The 23,128-nt window shown below is 35.3% G+C and overlaps 1 protein-coding gene and 1 pseudogene across 1 annotated transcript in view; one reads left to right on the top strand and one right to left on the bottom strand.

Annotated features, from left to right (window-relative positions):
* FBXL17 (F-box and leucine rich repeat protein 17) overlaps window positions 1–23,128 on the top strand; it is a 463,835-nt gene that overhangs the window by 14,051 nt on the left and 426,656 nt on the right. Inside the window, exons 2-3 of the mRNA XM_023617906.2 lie at window positions 7,619–7,741; window positions 11,247–11,504. Coding sequence (XP_023473674.1) covers window positions 7,619–7,741; window positions 11,247–11,504 — 381 coding nt within the window. The remainder of the gene's footprint in view (window positions 1–7,618; window positions 7,742–11,246; window positions 11,505–23,128) is intronic.
* LOC100049796 (superoxide dismutase [Mn], mitochondrial pseudogene) lies at window positions 249–1,915 on the bottom strand (annotated as a pseudogene).

Below are 23,128 nucleotides of genomic sequence, written 5' to 3' on the forward strand. Positions count from 1 at the left end.
TCAAGTTGCTAATATTTTGTTGATGATTTTTGCATCTATATATATATATATAGGGGATATTGGTCTGCAGTTTTCTTGTGTTGTCTTTGGCTTTGGTATCAGGGTAATGCTGACCTCAAAGAATGAAGTAGGAAGTGTTCCCTCATTCTCCAGTTTTTGGAAGAATTTAAGGATTGGTGTAGCTCTTCTTTAAATGTGTCACTAATGAGGCCCTCTGGTCCTTAGCTTTTCTTTGTTGAAAGTTTTTTGATTATTGATTCAATCTTTTTTTTTTTTTTGAGGGTATGGTTTTCCCTTTATTGAAAAAACTCAATACAAAGCTTCTATAGGGACTGTACATGTTTTAAAAGAAAAGCAAAACATCAAATGGGATACAATAACTCAAAAACAAGTCTTTGGAAATAAATGAGGGAGGCACCTCCCTCCATCCTGAGGGAGGCACGCGGCTGACCTTGTCTGGAAACCACTTGTCTCTACCCGCGAAGGCAGCACCTGACCAAGTGCCCGGCCAGAACCATCTGTGACCTCCTCCCTTCATGGACTTTATCAGCTTGGCCCTAATTTGTCCATTTTGAGAAGTTAGACAATACACATTTCTAGGTTTGAGGACAACATTTCACATCAAGTCTTTGTGTTTCTCCCTAGACGAAAATTCAGATGCACGACTATTTCTTTCTCATTATAAAACAATTCTCAATTAGCAATCAAGTAATATTTTTTAAAAAGACAAAATGGTGATTACCCAGTGTTACATGTGACCATAAACAATTAAAGACCATTGGGTGACACCGCCAGAAGCAATACTAGATGGAGGATTACTTACAAAAAGAGCAATTTTCAATAGAAAACTATTCCCCCTGGGAAATAAATTTAATATTTTGTTGTTAAACAACTGGGGCAAAAGACTAGATTTCCTATAACAGAATGGGATGAGAAAGGCTTCCACAGACCCCTAACAGCATAGGAATGGGATATTTTTGATGGTTTTATGATGACAATTAAACCCTCCTAGCCATTCTAGCTCTCTGAAGGAAACGTTCAATGAAAAGACCAAATCATACAAAGCATTTAAGATTTTCAAACAGTTGCCCGATAACAAAATTGTAAAACAGGAAATTATTCATAGCATTACGTTTATCAAATATCTGAATAAGCAACATTCAGAAAGGCTATCCTAGAGCAGCTTACTGGTATACTGTGGTACTTCGAGCTACTACAAAAACAGTCGGAAATTGGTTAATGCACTCGGTGTAACGATAATGTTTTACTTTTTGCAAGCCATGTATCTCTCAGATACATTCTCCCAGTTGATCACATTCCAAATGGCTTTCAGATAATCAGGCCTGACGTTTTTATACTGAAGGTAATAAGCGTGCTCCCACACGTCAATCCCCAGCAGGGGAATAAGACCTGTTGTTCCCTGCAGGGGATCCTGGTTAGGACAGGCAACAATCTGGAGACGTCCCTGGTCCTTATTGAAACCGAGCCAACCCCAACCCGAGCCTTGGACACCAGCCGATACAGCGGTCAACTTCTGTTTAAATTTGTCGAAGGAACCAAAGTTGGCGTCCCGCAATTGCCCTTTGGGTTCTCCCCCGCCATTGGGGCTCAGGTTTGTCCAGAAAATGGTATGATTGATATGGCCTCCACCATTGAACTTCAGTGCAGGCTGCAAAGCAGTCTGAGCTGTCACGTCCCCCTTGGCCAGCGCCTCCTTGTACTTCTCCTTGGTGACGTTCAGGTTGTTCACATAGGCCGCGTGGTGCTTGCTGTGGTGCAGCTGCATGATCTGGGCATTGATGTAGGGCTCCAGGGTGCCATAATCATACTGCAAGTCGGGGAGGCTGTGCTTCTGCTGGGACCCCAGAGCTGGCACCAGCTTCCTGCTCGTGCTGCACTCCGCCCGGCACAACATGGTGACTGTCGCGGACTCAAAGAACCTCAGAGATTGCGCCGCGCAGACGGCCCGCAGCGGACGTGCGTCTCGGCCGCTCTTCAAGGGCACCACCAGCCTCCGATTCAGTCTTTTTACTTACTATAATTGTATTCAGATTTTCTATTTCTTCTTGAGTCAGTTTTTTGTAGTTTGTATGTTTCTAGGAATTTGCCCATTTCATCTAGTTTGTGTAATTTATTGTTCATAGTATTCTCTTATAATTCTTTCTATTTTTGTAAGGTTGGTAGTAATGTCTCTATTTTCATTTATGATTTTATTAACTTGAGTGTTCTTTCTTTTCTTAGTTTAGCTTAGGGTTTGTCAGTTTTGTTGATCTTTTCAAAGAACCAACTTATGGTTTCATTGATTCTATTATTTTTTTAGTCTGTATTTCATTTTATATCTGCTCTGATCTATATTTCCTTCCTTATGCTTGGCTTGTGTTTGGTTTTCTCTTCTTTTTGTAGTTTCTTAAGGTGGAAGGTTAGGTTTTTGGGTTTGAGATCTTGATTCTTTTTTAATACAGTGTTTACAGCTAAGTCCCATAAATTTTGGTATATTGTGTTTTTGTTTTCATTCATCTCAAAATGTTTTATTTTTCCTTGTGATTTCTTCTTATTCCTTGATTATTTACAAATGTGTTGTTTAATTTCCACAGATTTATAAAATTTCCAGATTTCCTTCTTGTATTGATTTTTAATTTCATTCCTTAGTGATCATAAAAGATACTTTATATGATTTCAGTCTTTTAAAATTTATTGAGACTTGATTTGTGGCCTAAGATATGATTTATCCTTGAGAATTTTCCATGTACATTTGAGAAGAATGTATATTCTGTTGTTAGGTGGAGTGTTCTGTAAATATCTGTTAGGCCTAGTTGGTTTAAGTTTTGTCCAAGTTATCAGTTTTCTTGTTTATCTTCTGTCTGGTTTTATCCATTATTGAAAGTGGAGTGTTGAAGTCTCCAAGTATTACTGTAGAACTGTTAATTTTTACCTTCAATTCTGTCAGTTTTTGATTCATATTATTTTGGACCTCTGTTGTTAAATGCATATATATAATTGTTGTATCTTCTTGATGAATTGACCCTTTTATCATTCTATAATTTTTTTTGGTGAATTGTAACAATTTTTGTCTTAAAGTCCAGTTTGTCTGAGCTTAGGGTAGACACTCCAGCTCTCTTTTGGTTACTATTTGAGTAGAATATATTTTTTCATCCTTTTACTTTCGAACTGTATATGTCTTTGGATCTAAAGTGAGTCTCTCTTAGACAGTATATAATGGATCATGTTTTTCGTTCCATTCCTTTATTCTCTGTTTCTAAATTGGAGAGTTTAATCTTTTTATATTTGATGTAATTACTGATAAGGAAAGACTTCTACCATTTTGTTGTTTTCTGTCTTATATTTTTTGTTCATCAATTTCTCCATTGCTGTTCTTTGTGTTAGATATTGCTTAGTATACTATTTTGATTTCCTTCTTTTTTCTTCTATAAATAAATATATATAATTTGCTTACTTTCTTAGTATTTGCTCTGGGAGTTGTAACTAGCATAATTTATGGTGATCTAGTTTGAATTAATACTGTTCTGTTGATCTCAAACCTATTGATGGTAGTGTCCTAGGTCAAAAACACCTGCAGTGCTCTCCTAGGCACACATCATTCATAGCAAGCTCCCCAGACATTGCCCCCACTGAGGTCCCTGTTTATGGCCAGGCCAGCTCTTGTGGTTATTATTATGCTTGCAGGATGCATTTCAGCAAGAAACCATCAAGGAACTTTGAGGAACAAGATTTATTACTCACAGATCTTGAAGGGTATATGTACACCTGAGGGCCACACAGCCAGGTTTTGAGTAGAGAACGTGTGCAGAAATGGGGCTCTGCTTTATTTAGAGGTCAAGGGTGGGGTATCTAGGATTTTTTGGATTCACTCTTTATTGGCTAATTTAAAGCATAAGAGCCGGAATTAGGGCATGGAAAGGGAGAAATGGGATCACTCAAGTGGTCAGTTATCTAGGTTACCCAGGGCTTCCTGAGAGAGGGACCTTCTTGGGTGGTGGTGGCCAGTTCCTTATCTGGTTGTTTTTCTAGTAGCTATGTCATGCAACTGGCAATATGTTTATTCAAGATTGATATCTCTTGAAATGGATGTCTTGGCAATCAGGTTAATGTCACACACACTACAATAAAAAATGCTTAATGTCAGGCACTTAGACTACAAATACCAATTTTGTTTCAATGGTATATAAAATTAGAATTATTTTATGTAGTTGTCTTTTTAATCATGTAGGAAAAAGAGGAGTACAAGCCAAAAATACATTAATACTGAATTTTATATTTACCTACTTGAATACCTTCTTTTCCTGGTGTTCTTTATTTCTTCATATGGTTTCAAGCTATTGGCTAGTGCTCTTTCATTTAGCCAGAAAGACTCACTTTAGCATTTCTTATAAGCAGGTCCACCAGTGACGAGCTCCCTCAGTTTTTGTTTATCTGGAAATAGCTAAATTTCTTCTTCATCTTTGAAGGATAGTTTTGCCAGATAAAGAATTCTTGCTTGACAGTTTTCTTTCAGCACTTTATATACGTTATCCCATTGCTTTCTGGCCTACATGATTTCCGACGAGAAATCAGTTGTTAATCTTTTTGAGGATCCTTTGTACATGATGAGTTGCTTTTCTCTTGCTGCTTTCAGGGTTCTCTCTTTGTGTTCTGACAATTTGATTGTAATGTGTCTTGGTGTAGCTCTCTTTGAGTTAATCTTATTGGAGTTCATTGATCTTATGAATGTCTAGATTCATGTCTTTCATCAAATTTGCCAGGGATTAGCAATGTTGTGTTTAGACTGAAATTTCAGTCTTACCTTCCTTGGCCTGTGATTCCAGTGTTAGCTCAGTTTTCAAAGACTGCTATGCTGCTTTGGGTTTCTTCTGTACATGTGCAGCTTTGTGGTTAACTTAGGTTATTTGTCACTTCATAACACAGAATTAGGAGTCTTCTTTTCCAGATCTCTTCTCTAATCTTTTCTTTATTCTTTGACCTAGAGTCCTCTTTTCTCTAGAGGGAGTTTGTCTTGGTTATAGCCACCTGTGCTGCTGTAAGGTTTGCATAACTGAGGCTACTTTCATGATGAAATGGTGAGAAAAAGATAATGGGGTTTCCTTGCACACCTTCGCCCACAGAATCTCTTTTACTGGTTCTTCTGGCCAGAAAGATGGGTTTACCATCGGGGTTTTCAGTGCCTACACAGCTGCCACATTGCAGTGCTGTGACTGAGGCTGCATTTGGGACATGAGTAGTAGGGAGAAAAGAGAAAAGGGGAAGAAAATAAGATCTACAATGAGGACTCTTCTCACATTCTCTTTCTTGCAGAGGCCTGTTTTCCTGGTCCTCTGTCCAGAAAGATGGCTGTCTCTCTGTATTTTTGTTGGTTGTGTCTGCTGTGCATTTCTGCACAGGGGCCAGCCTCAGTTCCACACTGGGAGATAAAAGGAAAAAAAACTCTAGGAAAGTGATCCCTGTTATTGGTCATTCTTTAAGTTTTGACTCACCTCCCCAAGCCATCTGTTATTAACCTTTTAGAGTCCCTAGGTAATTGCTTTTAGTATGTTGTCCAGATGTTTTAGTTGTCATGAATGGGAGTGAGAGGCTGTAGTGGGCTTAACTCCATCTTTGCCCTTGATTCTTATGCATATTTTTTACTTCTCACTAGTTCCCTGGAGGAGGAATTACAGTTATGAAGGAAAGGCAGTTTACCCAAGCCACAAGATTTAAACATAGAGATTCTGGCTTAGCTGTCTACAACTTTTGACACAGAAATAAATTGTTTTAGGACATAGTTATGATAGGAATCATTTATATACTACTTACTCTGTTCCAGACACTGTTCCAAAAACTTTAGCTGTACTTGTTTAGTCCTCACAATAACTCTATCAAGTAAATACTATCTTATCCCCATTTTAAAGACAAGGAAAGTGAGGTACAGTGAGGTTAGATAATTTGCCCAATGTTACATAGATAATAAATGTAGAGCCATGATTCAAAACTAGGATAAGACAATTTAGTATTAGAGCACATGTTCTTGTTAAAATTTTCACTTAGTATTATGGCAATTTTCATATACAAACCAAAGTAGAAAATAGTATAAGGAACCCTCCATGCATCATTCAAACAGTTTCAGTAGTTTTCAATATTCTGCCTTTCTTGTTTCATCCATCTTTCCTCAACTTATTTTGTTTTTGATAAAGTATCTGAAAGCAAATTCTAGATATCGTATCATTTCAGCCATAAATGCTGAAGTATGTATCTCTAATGGGTAATAGCTTTTGAAAAATAGTATTACCACAGTATGAGTGTAAGGACAATATAATCACAACTTAAAAAGTGAAGGATAAGTTCCTTTAAATTATTTACTATTTACTTTGTGTTCATTTTCGTCTGATAGTCTCCAAAGTATCTTCTTATACCTGGTTCAATTCAGGATCTCAATATAGTCCACACATTGTATTTGTTAATATATCTCTTAATTCTTAAAAATCTCTTATTGGTCCTAACCCAGACCCTAATCATCTTTTTATGATTTTAACTTTTAAAAATAAGCTTTTCATTTTGGAATACTTTTAGAAAAGTTGCAAAAGATAGTACAGAGTTCCCGTATACTCCTCACCTGCTTTCAGTTTTTCCTAATTTGATTATCTTACATTACCATGGTGTATTTGCCAAAACTGTGAAATCAGCTTTGGTACAGTTTTTCTATTAATGTCCTTTTCCTAATTCAGGATTGCAGTAGTTGTCATTTCTTCTCTGGTCTGTGATAGTTTCTCAGCCTTTCCTTGTGACCTTGAATTTTTCTTTTTCTTTTGTGAGGAAGATTCACCCTGAGCTGACATCCATTGCCAATCCTCTTTTTTTGTTTGAGGAGGATTAGCCATAAGCTAACATCTGTGCCAGTCTTCCTTTACTTTGGATGTGGGATGCCTCCACAGTGTGGCTGATGAGTAGGGTAGGTCTGCGCTCGGGATCTGAACCTGTGAACGCCAGGCTGCTGAAGCAGAGCATGCAGACCTTTAGCTACTCAGCCACGGGGTCGGCCCCCAACCTTGAATTTTTTGATGGGTCCTGATCAGGTATTTTGTAGGATGTCCCACAGTTGGTATATATGATGTTTTTCTCAGGATTAGATTGGGGTTATGAATTTATGGGAAAAATGCCATAGAATTAAAATGTCCTTTTTATGATGTGTTTTTCTTTTTTAAAAAAATCATATAAAAAGTTTACCTGGTTCCAAAGTCAAAACTATAAACTAGGTACCTTCAGAGTGGTCTTTTATCCTTTTCCCTTTCCTACTCTTATCTCCCTTCCACTAAAGGTAAGCATTTTTTTAAAATTGGTTTTTGGCTCATCCTTCCAATCTTTTCTTTTTAATATTGTCATGCACACACACACACGTATCCCTCTCCATCCTGCCCCCTCCCTTCTTGCATAAAAGGTAACATTAGTCCGTGTTCTTAACTCCTGTACCGTACTTCCTTCTTTAGGCCAATCCCTAATAATGATTCTTCTAATAATGGCCACTTGGGTTTCTGTTTTAGAAAATTAATTTTTTTTAACTAATAAAAACCTTTTCTCATGCCTTTATAAGATTTAACCCATGTTATAATGGTTCCTTTTTTATTCTCAGATATTTTCCAATTTATCCCTGGATGAGCGTTGCCTTTCTGCATCATTGGTTTGCAAGTACTGGCGTGATCTTTGTTTAGATTTCCAGTTCTGGAAGCAGCTGGATCTTAGTAGTCGTCAGCAGGTATGGAATATAATTCTGAGAAACATTCAACTTGACTTACTCAAAAAATATCTTTATTTCTCTTCAGAAATCACTTGTTATAGTTTTTCAAGATAGTTCAAATGACTCTAATTTATAATTCTGTGCTTCAGTAATTATTTTTTTGAATTCAAGTTATAGCTAGGTTCTTATGGTGAGGAAGATATTTTTTAGTGTGGATTGGTAATTTTGGGTTGCTTCTTTTTTTTGAGGAAGATTACCCTTGAGCTAACATCTGCTGCCAATCCTCCTTTTTTGCTGAGAAAGACTAGCCGTAAGCTAACATTTGTGCCCATCTTCCTCTGCTTTATATGTGGGATGCCTGCCACAGCATGGCTTGACAAGTGGTGCCATATCCCCACTGGGATCCGAACTGACCAACCCTGGGCAGCCAAAGTGGAATGTGAGAACTTAACCACTGCCCCACCTGGCCGGCCCTGGGCTGCTTCTTAGTCCTCTTTGTCTTACCCTTTTTTATCATTACTTTTTAAAAAAGTTATTAGGGCCAGCCCAGTGGTGCAGCAGTTAAGTTTGCACCTTCTGCTTCAGTGGCCCAGGGTTCGCCAGTTTGGATCCTGGGTGTGGACATGGCACCGCTTGTCAAGCCATGCTGTGGCAGGCATCCCACATATAAAAAGTAGAGGAAGATGGGCACGTATGTTTAGCTCAGAGTCAGTCTTCCTCAGCGAAAAGAGGAGGATTGGCAGCAGATGTTAGCTCAGGGCTAATCTTCCTCAAAAAAATAAATTAATTAAAAAAGTAAAAAAGTTATTAAACTTTTCCTTTTTTGGAGGGGCCATATCATGAATATTAGTTTAATAGTAGAAAATAATGGCAAATGTTTATGTAGTACTGCCACTGTGCCATGTACTGTTCTACAGGCTTTATACATATTAATTCATATGATCCTCCCAACAACTTTGAATTGATACTATTATTGTTCCTATTAATATATTATTATCATTAAACTATTGGTAATAGTATTTTATACTATTATTTCAATGAAGAAATGGAAGCAAAATGGGCTAAGATAACATTTTTTGTTTTAATATTTCTTTTGATGAATTTTCTAATACTTCTCATTGCCCAGTTGTCCAATGTGTTCATATGGCGTCATAAATTGGGACAAAAGATAGAGTTAATAGTGCTTATTGCAAATAATTTGTTGGACTTGTTGGATTCTTCCTTTGAACTTGCTTGTCAGTTCTTGGCATTGGAAATATATAAAAATATCCAATAAGAAAAGGATTTTATTGGAGTACTAAACCTACTCTAAATCCTTCCATGATATTGTTATCATGGTGTGGTAATACATGTTTAACAAATGCCTTTCAATAACAAATGAACAAATAAAAAGCCCTGTTTTTTAATATTTGCCAGTTTCTGTGGTACAAACATTCCATGCATGGCTAATTTCAAGCTTCCAGTGTGATGTCACTGATTTGGAAAGAGGAACACACTATATGCTCTTATGAGTTGGTACAAGCCAACTCCAATACATCACTGGTAGTGTGTGTGTGTGTTTATGACACATACACTTTAAACAAAATAAGCCAGTTCCCGAGCGCTTGTCTATAAGTTTTCTTTTTGTTTTTCTACCTCATTGTTAAGAGGTTAAAACAATTACAAAATTAGTCATTTACCTGTCTGGGTTCATTAAATTTGTGTCCAGGGAGCATGGTGAGTATTTAGTTAATGGTGGCTGGTAGAGTGGAGAGAGCAATGTGAAGTAATCCATTGGCTCTTTACTTTGTTACTCTTGGATATCTGAGCTATTTGTTGCAAACTCAGAGTAAGAATAGCTTTTCCCCTCTGCTGGTAGTTAGGTCTAAAGATAAAAGGGAAAAAAGATGAAAGTAGAGGTATGTCAGAGTTTTAGCTTTGAAGGGAAGTGTCTACATTTATGCTGTTTCCAATAAGCATAAACAAAGATAATTTCAACCATGGCCCTTGCCCCAAGTGCCCCTCAATACTCCAGTTCTTTCCTTCTTCCATTCTAAATTTTATCATATGCATTTTATCTCACTATTATTTTTACTCAAAGGACTTGAATAATATTAACTCTGTTTTCTCTTTTTGGAAATATGGTGATTGAGCAGGGACTGTGTAGAGGTTGGCTTTATTATTATTATTATTTTAAAAATTCAGATGGCCATGTGAGTTTTTCACCTGATGAATTTTGAGGTTAGTAATATTTAGCTTTGAGTTTTCTGAGGATGTGGACATTTGTGTGTAATCTTTGGTATACTGATACAAAAACAATATCATATTTTCTAAGCTATGGATAAGTTATATGTGAGATAGTATTCTGATAGAATACTGTGAGTAGGTATCATCTAATAAGTGTAAAAACTCAGGATTCATACATTATGATGAGTGAGATACACTATTTGCTGGGTTAAACATAGAGAACAAACATTCAAAATCTCAATACAGTTTTGTTTGTGGGGAGTTTTTGTTGGGTTTGAAGGTTTAATTAAAGTAAGTTTTCCTAATAAGGATAGATTTTTAGGCTTTTAATGAAAGCTAACACATATATTCTTAGTGTTTTCTGCTATGACTTCTGACACCAAATGTGTGGTTTTTCCATTCTAACAACAAATTCTCCAACAACTTGGTGTCCAACAATTCAGTTCAATTCTGATACTAACTTCTGGAGTTAGCGCAGACCTAACAGGTTAAGGGCTCAGTCCCATAAGACTGTCTTCTCCACTTCATGTGCCAGTCCAAGTCCCAGGAGCCACCTGTCCTTCTGACCGAACAGCTATGAATTTGGAAGTTTCCTCAGCCCCCTCCTCAGTTTCCATAATTTGCTAGAATATCTTACAGAACTCAGGAAAATACTTAGGTTTACTGGTTTATTGTAAAGGATACAACTCAGGACCAGCCAAATGGAAAAGATGCGTAAGGGCAAGATATGGGAGGAGAAGGTGTGGAGCTTCCCTACTCTCTCCAGGCATGTCATCCTCCCAGCACTTTGGTGTTTTTACCAACCCGAGGCTCTTCAAATCCTGTTGTTCAAGAGTTTTTATAAGCCAATCTCCAGCTCCCCTCCCCTTTCAAGAAGTCAGGGGTGGAGCTGAAGGTTTGCACTCTCTATCACGTGGTATTTGGTGTTTCTGGTGACCAGCCCTCATCCTGAAGCTGTCTAAGGGCCCCAACTTAAGTCATTTCATTGGTATAAATGCAGATATAGTCAAAAGGGGCTTGTTATAAGTAACAAAAGACACTCCTATCACTTAGTAAATTCCAGGGCTTTTAGAACCTCTGTTCCAGGAAGTGGAAACAAAGACCAAGTGTATTTTTTATTATACCACAATTCTTGTTATACTTTAATATTAAGTAAAAAGGTTTTCTTTTGATTGTGGTTTTCATGCTATAATCTATTATATTACTTATTGGGGAAAATTTAATAGAAAAATAGAAAGTAAGTTTCTACTTTTAGCAAAAGGTTAAATTTATTATCTTTTTTTCCCCCTCTCAATAGGTCACTGATGAATTATTGGAAAAAATTGCATCAAGAAGTCAAAATATAATTGAAATCAACATTTCTGATTGTCGCAGTATGTCTGATACTGGCGTATGTGTTCTAGCATTTAAGTGTCCTGGACTTCTTAGGTATACAGCCTACAGGTGTAAACAACTTTCTGACACCTCTATTATTGCGGTCGCCTCTCACTGTCCTTTACTTCAGAAAGTTCATGTAGGCAACCAGGACAAACTTACTGATGAAGGACTCAAACAGGTAAATTTTTATAAAATAAAAATTATTTTACTCATATTAACTCAAAATGTTTTCTTGCAGCAACACTTTAAAAGATTATGTTAAAAATAATGCTCAGAGACTAAAATAAATCATCTTTTTTTATGTAGTCATGGATATTTATTTGGATTAGTGAACTAGCGTGCTGTGGTTATAATTGATAAATTAACTTTGTTGTGTTTTATAGTGAGTGCTTGAACTGCTGTGGTAAGCCGTTTTATTAATTTATTCTTTTGTTACTTAAATTTTGTACCAGATTTTGCTTTAGGTAGCAACAGTATGCAGTTTGGGTCAGCATGAGGTTTTAAAAATTAACTTTTAATTCCTATTTTATGTTGCTAGATGACATGCTTACATGCTTTAAAATATCTGTTTTAAGCCATAGATGGAAGTCCAAGTCAAAGAATATAAAATAAAGAAAAAGGTGACAGTTACCTGTATTTGGCACAATAATTAGATTAAAAATAGTATTGTTTATTTTCTGTTTGATGCACTTCCTTTGGTAATGGTGTTGAAAGTTTCTTGTCTCAGAGTGGATTATTCATTCAATGAATGTTGAATGGATTCCATGTGGCAGACCCTGAATTTATGAAAATTTTGAATGTTTAGTAATGCTCCCGCTATTGTACTAGGCACTTTTTGTATCTTTACATTTAACCCTTGAAATAACTTTGCGAAGTAGTTGATATTAAACTCATTTTGCAAAGGAAGAAATTAAGGCTTAGAGAGATTAATGAACTTGCCTAGTGTTTAGCAGATGGTGGAGCTGAAATTTGAAGCCTGAATTCTCCAAAGCTTCTACCATCTTCCCACTTTTCCACACCAACTTTACTCTTCTAGACCTCAAATAAAGGAGCCTGCTGCATGAAGGCAGAGGCCATCCACATTTGCCACTCTTCCCACAGTGCCCTCAGCAAACAGTCGTTGAAAGAAAGAATTAATAATTCCATTCAAGAAATTTGTCAGGATTAACACTTCCCTGAAAAAGCAGTGTGTCAGTAAAGTCCTAGATTTAAATCTGGTCTGAGATGAAGTCAGAAATAAAATGAAGATCCCTAATTTAAACAGTACATATGAATGAACTAAAAGCTCAATATTAGATGAAATTTGGAAAGGCTCTATCGATACTAAAGAGTACTGGATGTGTCAATCCAATTTATATTTTAAGAATGCTACAATTTATTAAGGGAGCCTATTTTGTCTGCAAAGGCAAATTGTGCAGTGTCTATCTTGTTTTAATATGTGTACCGATCCATTTCTGCTATGTATAGGATTATGCACTAGCAAAGCATTTTATGAAGTTCTTAACTCTATTGAAACAAATTAATCTTTAATGGGGAAATTATACACCTTATGGCTATGGCATGATGTTTTTGTGATAGAAATTTCCCAGCAAATTATACTTTACAATGAAATATTTTTATTTTTTAATTATTTTGGTGAGGAAGATTGGCCCTGAGCCAACATCTGTTGTCAGTCTTCCTCTTTTTGCTTGAGAAAGATTGGTCCTGAGCTAACATCCTTGCCAGTCTTCCTTTATTTTGTATGTGGGATACTGCCACAGAGTGGCTTGATGGGCAGTGTGTAGGTCTGCACCCAAGGTCCAAACCTGCAGACCCTGGGCCACCGAAGCAGAGTGCGTGAACTTAACCACTATGCCACTGGGCTGGCCCCCATGAGGAAATATTTTTAAAGGTCTATGTATTTATTAAGAAATGGATTAAATCTGTTACATATTTAAATCTGATATAACGCATAAAGTTACTGGTTAAGCAGACTGTTAAGGGTGTCCCCTGTAAGAATACGATCATAGTTATGGTTGAAATAGAAGGAAACGAGAGAGTTCTTTAAGGAACAAGACTTAATATCTCAGTAAAGTATTGTGAATTTATCTAATACTTACAACTTTGTAGTCTTCCCTAGAATGTGAAGTATTTTGGAAACTATTAATTTATGATATATGTTGCTTCGGATTTTCATGATTTCTGAATTATGAATTAGTTATAGATGAGTTAGTAATCTGATAGAAATAGTGAAACAATGTAAATCTTTCTCATCCTTAAGTAATTTTCTTAAGTATTTACATTACATTAAGTAATTGCATAGGAACCTCATTGCAGTGTAGAGAGTAATGCTTTCCTGTGCTTAAGGCTGTTCTTTAGCGGGGTGTGTCCTATTTTAGCCTCTTTCTTCTGATAGAATAGTGTTGTGGTATAGTAGAAAGAGAATGACCTTCATTTGTACATAAAATAGAAATAAAAATAGAAATAAAAGTTTTATGAAGCAATACATAGCCTTATTGATATTTTCTTTTCTATACTATTATGTTAAATAAATGTTGGGCTTTACCCTCTAAGTAAATTAATTTCATGACCCAGTGATGCTTGATGAAGTCTGCTGTGGAGTATATTGGTTTTAGTGAACTAACAACTTAAAAATTTATAGTAAAGTTTCACAAGGTCTAGGATGGAACTTTTCAAAATTGAATAATTTTCCTGGGGTTATTTTTTCTTTTTTACTCACAAACATAGCAATTGTGATTGAATTGTTGATTCTACAGATAAAGTTTCAGGGTTTTTGGTTTTTTCCCCCTCTTCTATTAGTAAAAACTGACAAATATTTTAGAATGGTATACGTTTATTTTAACTATTTCATTCTACTTAACAATGTTTGTCAAATTTAGGGTGAAACACCTAAAGGTCAGGCTGTTTTGGCTGAACCCTGTGTTCTTTGTGAAATGCCACCTTGAAATCTTGATATTTTTATTTCCATAAAAATAGCTCCAAATAATTTTACCAGTGGAACATATTTCTATTATATACATCTCATAAAACTATAGTCATGTATTTAGGGGGGAAAAAAGAACTATTTAATTAAAAGTGGTAGGCTGTTTCAGTTTTTCTGAGATTTTTCTCCCATCTAGCACTTGCCAGCAAACAAGAGATGGCAGTAGCTAAAGGATTCAATGAAATCTAAGAAATTGTATCCATTAAGTTAAGAAATTGTATCCATTAAGTTAATATTTCATGTGACTTCCAATTCATGAATCTCTGCAGAAATTTCTGGAAATCGTCACTATATATCCTCAGATTAAATGGTACAATAATAATGTGTTGCATTAGTAAATTTCAGTCTTTCTATGTAATGAGCTTTTAGGTCTTTAAACATTTTTATAGTGACATTAGCAAAATGGCAGAGTAGGCAGCTCAAAACCTGGTTCCTCCACAGAAACATCAAAAAACAAGAAGTAGCTGTTAGAACCAACTTTTCCATAACTCTGGAAAATATTCAGTACTTTACAGCAACCCACTGAATGATGAACCGAGAAAAAGGCGATTAAATAAATGATAGGAAAGCTTTGTGGCATTTTTACTTGTGGGTGCCCCACACCCTCCCCAGCTTGGCAACAGTCTTAAACGCAGCAGCCTGTGTTCCCACTGTGGGACCCAGGTCCCTGGTTCTAGAGGGAGCAGAGCATACTTTATTCACAAATTATTGTGTTTGTCTATTCTAACCTTCCTGGGAGCTTCTTGAAGGACTGATGCAAGGCACTCCATCTTTTTCACCTAATTCAGAACTCATTCAGGGTGGAAAAGCAATGGGCATTGCTTGAAAACATTGTAAGGCAAATGAAAAACCCTACAGATATGTGGGGCAAAAGATGATGGCTGAATCATGCAGTAGACCACCTAAGGCCTGAGAGGAATGGCCAGGGAGAGGATTCCTTTGAGAAATTAGAGCAATCAGAAGCGCCAATATATATGGGGAAATTTAGAAAGCCATGTGCCTGCTCAGGGCAAGACACTTGCTCAGGAACGTCTTGAGAAGACCTTAAACTTTCATCACTGGCTGCTGTCTAGGCCTAGTGCAGGACGTGAAGGCTAAGGCAGAGTTGTAAATGGCATGGCTAAGTGTTGAAGGAGTACCCCAGCACAGAACCAGTCTGCAAAGACTAGGAGAAGTGTTTTTGTTTTATATTGTTTCATTTTAAAGTTCTTGCATTCAAGGAAATATCTGTCAAAACACTGGCTGAACACAAGCTAAACCTTTAGTACTTAAAGAAAGCAAACCCTGGGGAAGGGAGAGAATCTGATTTCCCAAGTTATGACATTGTAACACTATAATATTTGAATGTCCAATTTTCAACAACAACAAAAATCACAAGGCATGTAAAGAAACTTTGGACTTAGTTGGCAAAGATTTTAAATCTGTTATCTTAAGTATGCTGAAGGAGCTAATGAAAAGCATGGGCAAAGAATAAAGGGAGTTCAGGAGAATGATGTATGAACAAAATAAGAATATCAATAAAGAGAAATTATGAAAAGGAACTAAATAGGAATTCTGGAGCTTAAAAATCTAATAACTGAGGGACTGGCCCCGTGGCTGAGTGGTTAAGTTTGTGCACTCCACTGCAGGCGGCCCAGTGTTTCGTCAGTTCAAATCCTGGGTGCGGACATGGCACTGCTCATCAAACCATGCTGAGGCAGCGTCCCACATGCCACAACTAGAAGGACCCACAACTAAAAATATACAACTATGTACCAGGGGGCTTTGGGGAGAAAAAGGCAAAAAATAAAATCTTTAAAAAAAAAAATCTAATAACTGATATAAAAATTTACTAGAGGGATTCAGTGAACCTGGAGATGGGACAAATGAAAGTATCCTTTCTGAGGAACAGAAAGAAAAAAGAGTGAAGAAAAGTAAATAGAGCCTAAGGGACCTGTGAGATCCTGTCAAGCAGAACAACATTTTCATTGTGGGAGTCTCAAAAGGAGAAGGATGAGTGAAAGAGACAGAAAGAATATTTGAAGAGTTAATGGCCAAAGCTTCCCAAATTTGATGAAAGACATGAATCAATACATCCAAGAAACTCAATGACCTCCTAGTAAGACAATTTCAAAGAGACCTACGTCAAGACACATAATAGTCTAATTATCAAAAGCCAAAGACAAAATCTTGAAAGCAGCAACAGAGAAGTGACTCATAGCATAGAAGGGATCCTCAATAAGATTAACATCTGATATTTTTAATCAGAAACCATGGAATCCAGAAAGAAATGGACTGACATATTTAAAGTGCTGTAAGAAAAAATGTCAACCAAGAATTCTATATCTGGCAGAACTGTCCTTCAAAAATGAAGTCAACAGTAAGATTTTCCCAGATAAGCAAAAACTGAGAGAGTTCATCATTAGTAGACCTCCCCTACAAGAAATGGTGAAAAGAGTCCTTCAGACTGAAATAAAAAGACACTAGACAGTAACTGAAAGCTATACGAAGAAAAAAAGGTCATGAGTATAGGTAATATATAGGTATATTATATATATATATATATATTTACCTATGTGATAATATATAGGTATATTATATATATATATTTATATATATATATAGGTAATATATAGGTATATTATATATATATATTTACCTATGTAGTACCTATATATATGAGTATATAGGTACTACATAGGTAAATATAAAAGATAGTTTTATTGCACTTTTGGTTTGTAACTCCTCATTTTTTCTTATATGATTTAAAAGGCAAATGTATAAAACAATAACTATAAATCTGTGTTAATGGGCACATAATGTGTAAGAGTGTAATCTGTGATAATAATGCAAGGTAAGAGGGATAGAGATGTATAGGAACATAGTGTTTGTGTACTATTGAAACTAAATTTGTATTCTTCATATTACGCTATTATAAGTTTAAGATGTTAATTGTAATCTCCATGGTAACCATTAAGAAAATAAAATATATTCAGGAAAGTAATGGGAAGAGAATCAAATGGTAAACTGCATAAACTGTACTGAATACAAAAAATGCAGTATGGAGGAATTGAGAAACAAAAAACATATAAGGCATACAGTAAACAAATAGCTAACTGGCAGAAATAAATCTTTTTTTAATCAATAGTTACTTTAAATATAAAGGAATTAAACTCTAATTAAAAGGCAAAGATTGGCAGAATGGATAAAAAAATCAACGATGCATATAAAGTCTATAAGAGACTCATTTTAGATACAGACACAATGAAGTTGAAAGTAAGAAGATAGAAAAAGAGATTCCATTCAAATACTAAGAACCAAAGAAAGTTGGAGTGGCCTTTATTATTATCATAAAAAATAAATTTTAAGTCATAAAAAGTTGCAAGAGACAAGTCATTGTATTTGATAAAAGTTTCAATTCATCAGGAAGATATAACAATTATAAACATATATACACCTAACAATAGAGATCCTAAATATGTGGAGCAAAAATGGAAAGACTTGATGGGAGAAATAGACAGTTCTACGTTAATAGTTGGCAACTTTAATACTCCACTTTCAATAATGAATAGAGTAACAGAAGACCAACAAGGAAATAGAGGATTTGAACAATATTATAAATCAATTCTATCTAAGACACACATACAATACACCACACATTCTTCTCAAGTGCACATGGAACATTCTCAAGATTAGACCATATTTTGGACCACAAAACAAGTTTTAACAAATTTGAAAAGACTGAATTCATACACGTATCTTCTTTGACCACAATGAAATGAATCTAGAAATCAATATAGAAGGAAAATTGAAAAATACACAATTATGTGGTAGTTAACACACTCTTAAACAACCAATGGGTCATAGAAAAAAAATCACAGGGGAAATTAGAAATACTTTGAAATGAATGAAAATGAAAACACAATATACTAAAAGTTTTATGAGATGCAATGAAAGCAGTGCTCAGTGGGAAATTTATAGCTGTAAAAGCTTACATTACAAAGGAAGAAAAATCTGAAATTAGTAACCTAAGTGTACATCTGGAGGAACTAGAAAGAGAAAAGCAAACTCAACCCAAAGCAGCCAGAAGGAAGGAAATAGTATCAGAGCAGAGATAAATGAAATAGAAAACAGAAAAACTATAGAGAAAATGAGTGAAACCAAAAATAGTTTCTTTGAAAATATCAACAAAAGTGACAAACCTTTATATTGACTAAGCAAAAAAGAAGATTCCTCTTACTAAATCAGAAATTTAAGAGTGGACATTACCACCAACTGTATAGAAATAAAAAGAATTATTCAAGAAAATTATAAACAACTATACACCAACAAACTGGATAACCTAGATGAAATGGGCAAGTTCCTAGAAATACACGAACTACAAAACCTGACTAAGGAAGAAGTAGCAAATATGACTAGACTTATAACAAATAAGGAGATTGAATCAGAAGTAAAAATCTTCCCAACAAAGAAAAGTCAGGGACCAGATGGCTTCCCTGGTGAATTTTGCCAAACATGTAAAGAATAATTAATACCAAACCTCCTCATACTCTTCCAAAATATTTAATAGGAGGCAAAACTTTTCTGATTCCTATGAGGCCAGCAATACCCTGATTCTGAAGCCAGACAAAGACACTATAAGAAAACATTCTACAGACCAGTATCCTTAATGCGTATAGATGCAAAATCCTCAACAAAATACTTGGAGACAGAAGTCAACAGCATATTAAAAGGATTATATACCATTATCAAGTGCGATTTATCCCGTGGATGCAAGTGTGGTTCAACATACAAAAATCAATCAGTGTAATACACAACATTACTAGAATGGAGGGAAAAACCCCACATAATTATCTTAAACAGAAAATGTATTTGGCAAAATCCAACACATAGATTTCCATAAAAATACCCAATAAACTAGGAATAGATGGGTACTTCCTCAACATAATAAAGCCCATATGTGACAGAACTACAGCTAATATCGTACTCATTGGTGAATGACTGAAAACTTTTGCTCTAAGTTCAGAAACAGAAGAAGGTTGCCCACTCTTGCCACTTGCATTCTACATTCCCCTGAAAGTTCTAGCCGGAGAAATTAGGCGATAAAAAGAAATAAAATGCTTCCTGATTGGAAAGGAAGAAGTAAAACCATTTCTATTTGCAGTTGATGTCGTTTTATACATAGTAAACCCTAAAGATTTTCTGTTTGGGTTGATGAAAGTATTTTGGAAATAACGGTGATGGTTGCACAACACTGAATGTAGTTAGTATTGCTGCATTGTACACCTAAGTATGGTTAAAATGGCAAGCTTCATGTTGTATATATTTTGCCACAATAAAGGAAAAAAATCTCTAATCATTTTTCAGTTCTGAATTTCTGTAAGATAAAGGAAAATGTCGGTCTCATCTAATCTATCTTTACATGTTCCAGTGATACTCAGTCAACTAGAGAAAGAGCGGGTATATGACCTTTACTGAGCATCTGCCATGTGTCAGGCGCAGTTCATTTATTCTAACTATATGTTCATACATTTAATTTCTCTTTTGATTCCCAACCACTCTATGAGTTAGGTATTATTCCCTTTTTATGGATGAGGAAGCAGTTACAAAGAGATTATAAGTACTTTATCCAAGGTAAAGTAGTAAGTAATAGAGCTGACATACATATCTTGGGGTGTCTAGAATTTGTATTCAATCCATGTGGCTCATTCCCTCCCCTTTTCAGATGACATGACATTCATTTTATCTCTGTAATGATAATTGATGTTTATAAGGAGAATGAGAAGTTAGAGATCTTGACAAGCCTTCTTTATCAAAATTCATTATATTTAGGTAGCTTAAGAATGTGTTAATAAGTATTCTCTTTCTAAGCTAGCATCACAATTGGCAAAGGAAAGTAAGTATGTTTTGGATGCTTTTCATATGACAGTCATTATATTGTGTGCTTTCATCTATCCAATTTAATCTTCAGAACAACACAAAGGTTGTATTTCAAGATGAAAAATGGAATCTCTTAGGACTTAAGTAACTTGCCCAAGTTCACATAGTTGGGAAGGTATGGAGCCAATATTCTCTCTCAATTCTGCTTGATCTTCGAATTATATCATGTGGTAACTTATCTAGGATTTCAAGCTGGGATGTCCAATTCAATGACTAGAGAGAATATTTTCTATCTATAACTGGAAGTATAGAGCCTTCATATAATGTCCAGAAGGCTTCTTTCAGGAAATTTATCTTTATAGCACTTGTAAAAAGTTCCCTTCGCGTGAATCCTAATGAATAGTGTTCTCATATCTTCCTTCTTTACTCATTAATAATAATAATGATATATAACATTTATTAAGCACTTTTATATGCCTTATGATGTGCTCATAAGCATTTCTATTTGCATTATTGTTTTTAATCTTCTCAACAACCCTGTGAGGTATAGGTAAGCATTGTTATAATTCAGCATGTCTTCTTATTTGATGGGCCTGAGAATGGAAGTTGGTCAGTTAACTGAAAATCAGTTAAATTATAGAATCACAAAAATCAATGTGTATTGTAAACATTTTAATTAAGAAAAGCTTTATTATTTGAGTCTTTTGGTACAGGGTCAAAGCCTTTTTCTTGAGTTAGAGATGGCTGGAGTTTTGATCTTATCTATTGTACTTAAATTATAACCATGATGTGGCATTTATGATTTTCAGTTGTTTTTTCATTGATGTGACACAGGAGCTTAAAGCTATTTATGAAGCAGTGTGAGTGCAGCTTCCTTTACAATATGATTTTCCCAATATTTTATAATTTTATGGTTGTCTAACCCAAAGCTAATTCAATAGCAATTTTTTTATGGCTTACTTTCATTGAATGTAAAACATTCAACCTAGTTTTTATAGCAAGAGCTTTCTTTTTCCTTTTTAAGGCAGTTTATTTAATACTTAATGTAATTATGTTACAATTAGAAAAAATAAGTTTGGGGGGCTGGCCCCGTGGCCGAGTGGTTAAGTTCGCGCGCTCCGCTGCAGGCGGCCCAGTGTTTCGTCGGTTCGAATCCTGGGCGCGGACATGGCACTGCTCATCAAACCACACTGAGGCAGCGTCCCACATGCCACAACTAGAAGGACCCACAACTAAGAATATGCAACTATGTATCTGGGGGCTTTGGGGAGAAAAAGGAAAAAAATAAAATCTTAAAAAAAAAAGAAAAAAAAAAGAAAAAATAAGTTTGGGAACAAACATTGCTGGCTCTTGGCAGTATTTTTTTCCTCAAGTTTTATTGACATTTGTTATTTCAATGTATGGAATCATGCAATATTAATTGGAATTAATTTCAATTAATGGAATCATACAATATTCTTTTGTGTGTGGCTTATTTCAATTAGCATACTGTTTTCAGGGTTCATCTATGTTGTAGCATATATCAGTTTCATTCCTTTTTATGGCTGAGTAATATTCCATTGTATGTATAAACCACATTCTTTTCTATTCATCTGTTGATGGACACTTGATAGCTTCCTATGTTTTCAAAGTTAAGTTGCAGAAGTCTTAATCACAGTATTTCTTAGTTGAAACATTAGTAATAAGCAACAAAAGTTTTGTATATTGGTGCTAAAATAGCATTTTTTCTGGTTTTCTAAAAAATAAAATATCTTTTCAGCATGTAATAGATTAATCAAATGATGACTCCATATATGTTCTGAATTTTCATTTACTCTAAATTTTAATAATACACCATGCCTATACAATTTAAAAAAATAGTATTGCTATGTATTTTTGTAGTTATGTAGCATATTTTCATTATATTGAATGGATTGTTCTTTAAACAAGGCAAAGTGAAACAAGGTACATCTATGAAAAAGATTCCAATTTGAGTCCTTAAAGTGGGTCAGATGAGTGGCAGTTTGATATATTTGCTTTGCTTTTTTCCGTATCCCATTGTCTGTGCTACTCCACTACAAATGATGAAACGAATGAATCAAATAAGAGAATCATCATTTTTATGATTTTACAAACATGAAAATTAGCATAGTTGGGTGAAGTTACTAGAAGATAGAGATTGGGTTTTATTCACTGTTCTGTTTTGCGTGTATATAATAGTTACGGTGGTCACAGTTTGGGAATGGAAAGTAGAAGGAACATCTTCCTTCCTCTATTGAAGGCAGCATACCTCATGTTTTTAAAGTATTTTCTTAATACTGTTTTTGAGCAGCTTTCAAGTGACATGGGAAGACCTAATCTTGTTTTTATCCCAGTGAGTCCCATGTTGTGGTTTTAGTTGTCTAGATTCTTTGTCTATTGAAGTATACTCTTTCTAAGGTGTTTGTTTTGTTATAAAAATAACCCGGTAACAACAGATGGCTTCTTAAAACAGATTCTCTTTTATAAATTCTCAAGGGTAGTGTGCAAAATTTTAATTAGAATTTGAGTTGCTGGGAAAATCACCTCCCAACATTTTATAGAAAAATTCGAAAAATACTTCTGGGTGTTTTTGAGTGCATTTTTGAATAATCTTGGATGATTATTAGAAAAAAGAAAAGAATGAATCAAGGACAATCCATTTTCTATTATATTTATTTACTCCAGTCTATTTGAAGTTCTAATTACTGTCACATACCAAAATGAACCATGGCTTAGTGGGTGGATGGACTGGCTTCTTTTAAGTGATCAAGTGGTTACCAGTGCCCTTTTCATTAAACCCTTTCCTTCAGGGTTGACTGGTAGGTGCTCTTCACACGTTATTCTTCCTGAGTTAGAGGAGAGTTTCTGTTACTATTCAGCTGACTTGCACCTTTCCTGGGGGACCAGATGCTGGACTGGTATTGATAAAAATTAAGAACCTCTTAAATGACACAGTGGGC

Source organism: Equus caballus, chromosome 14 (genome assembly GCF_041296265.1).
Source record: "Equus caballus isolate H_3958 breed thoroughbred chromosome 14, TB-T2T, whole genome shotgun sequence".
Lineage (NCBI taxonomy): Eukaryota > Metazoa > Chordata > Mammalia > Perissodactyla > Equidae > Equus > Equus caballus.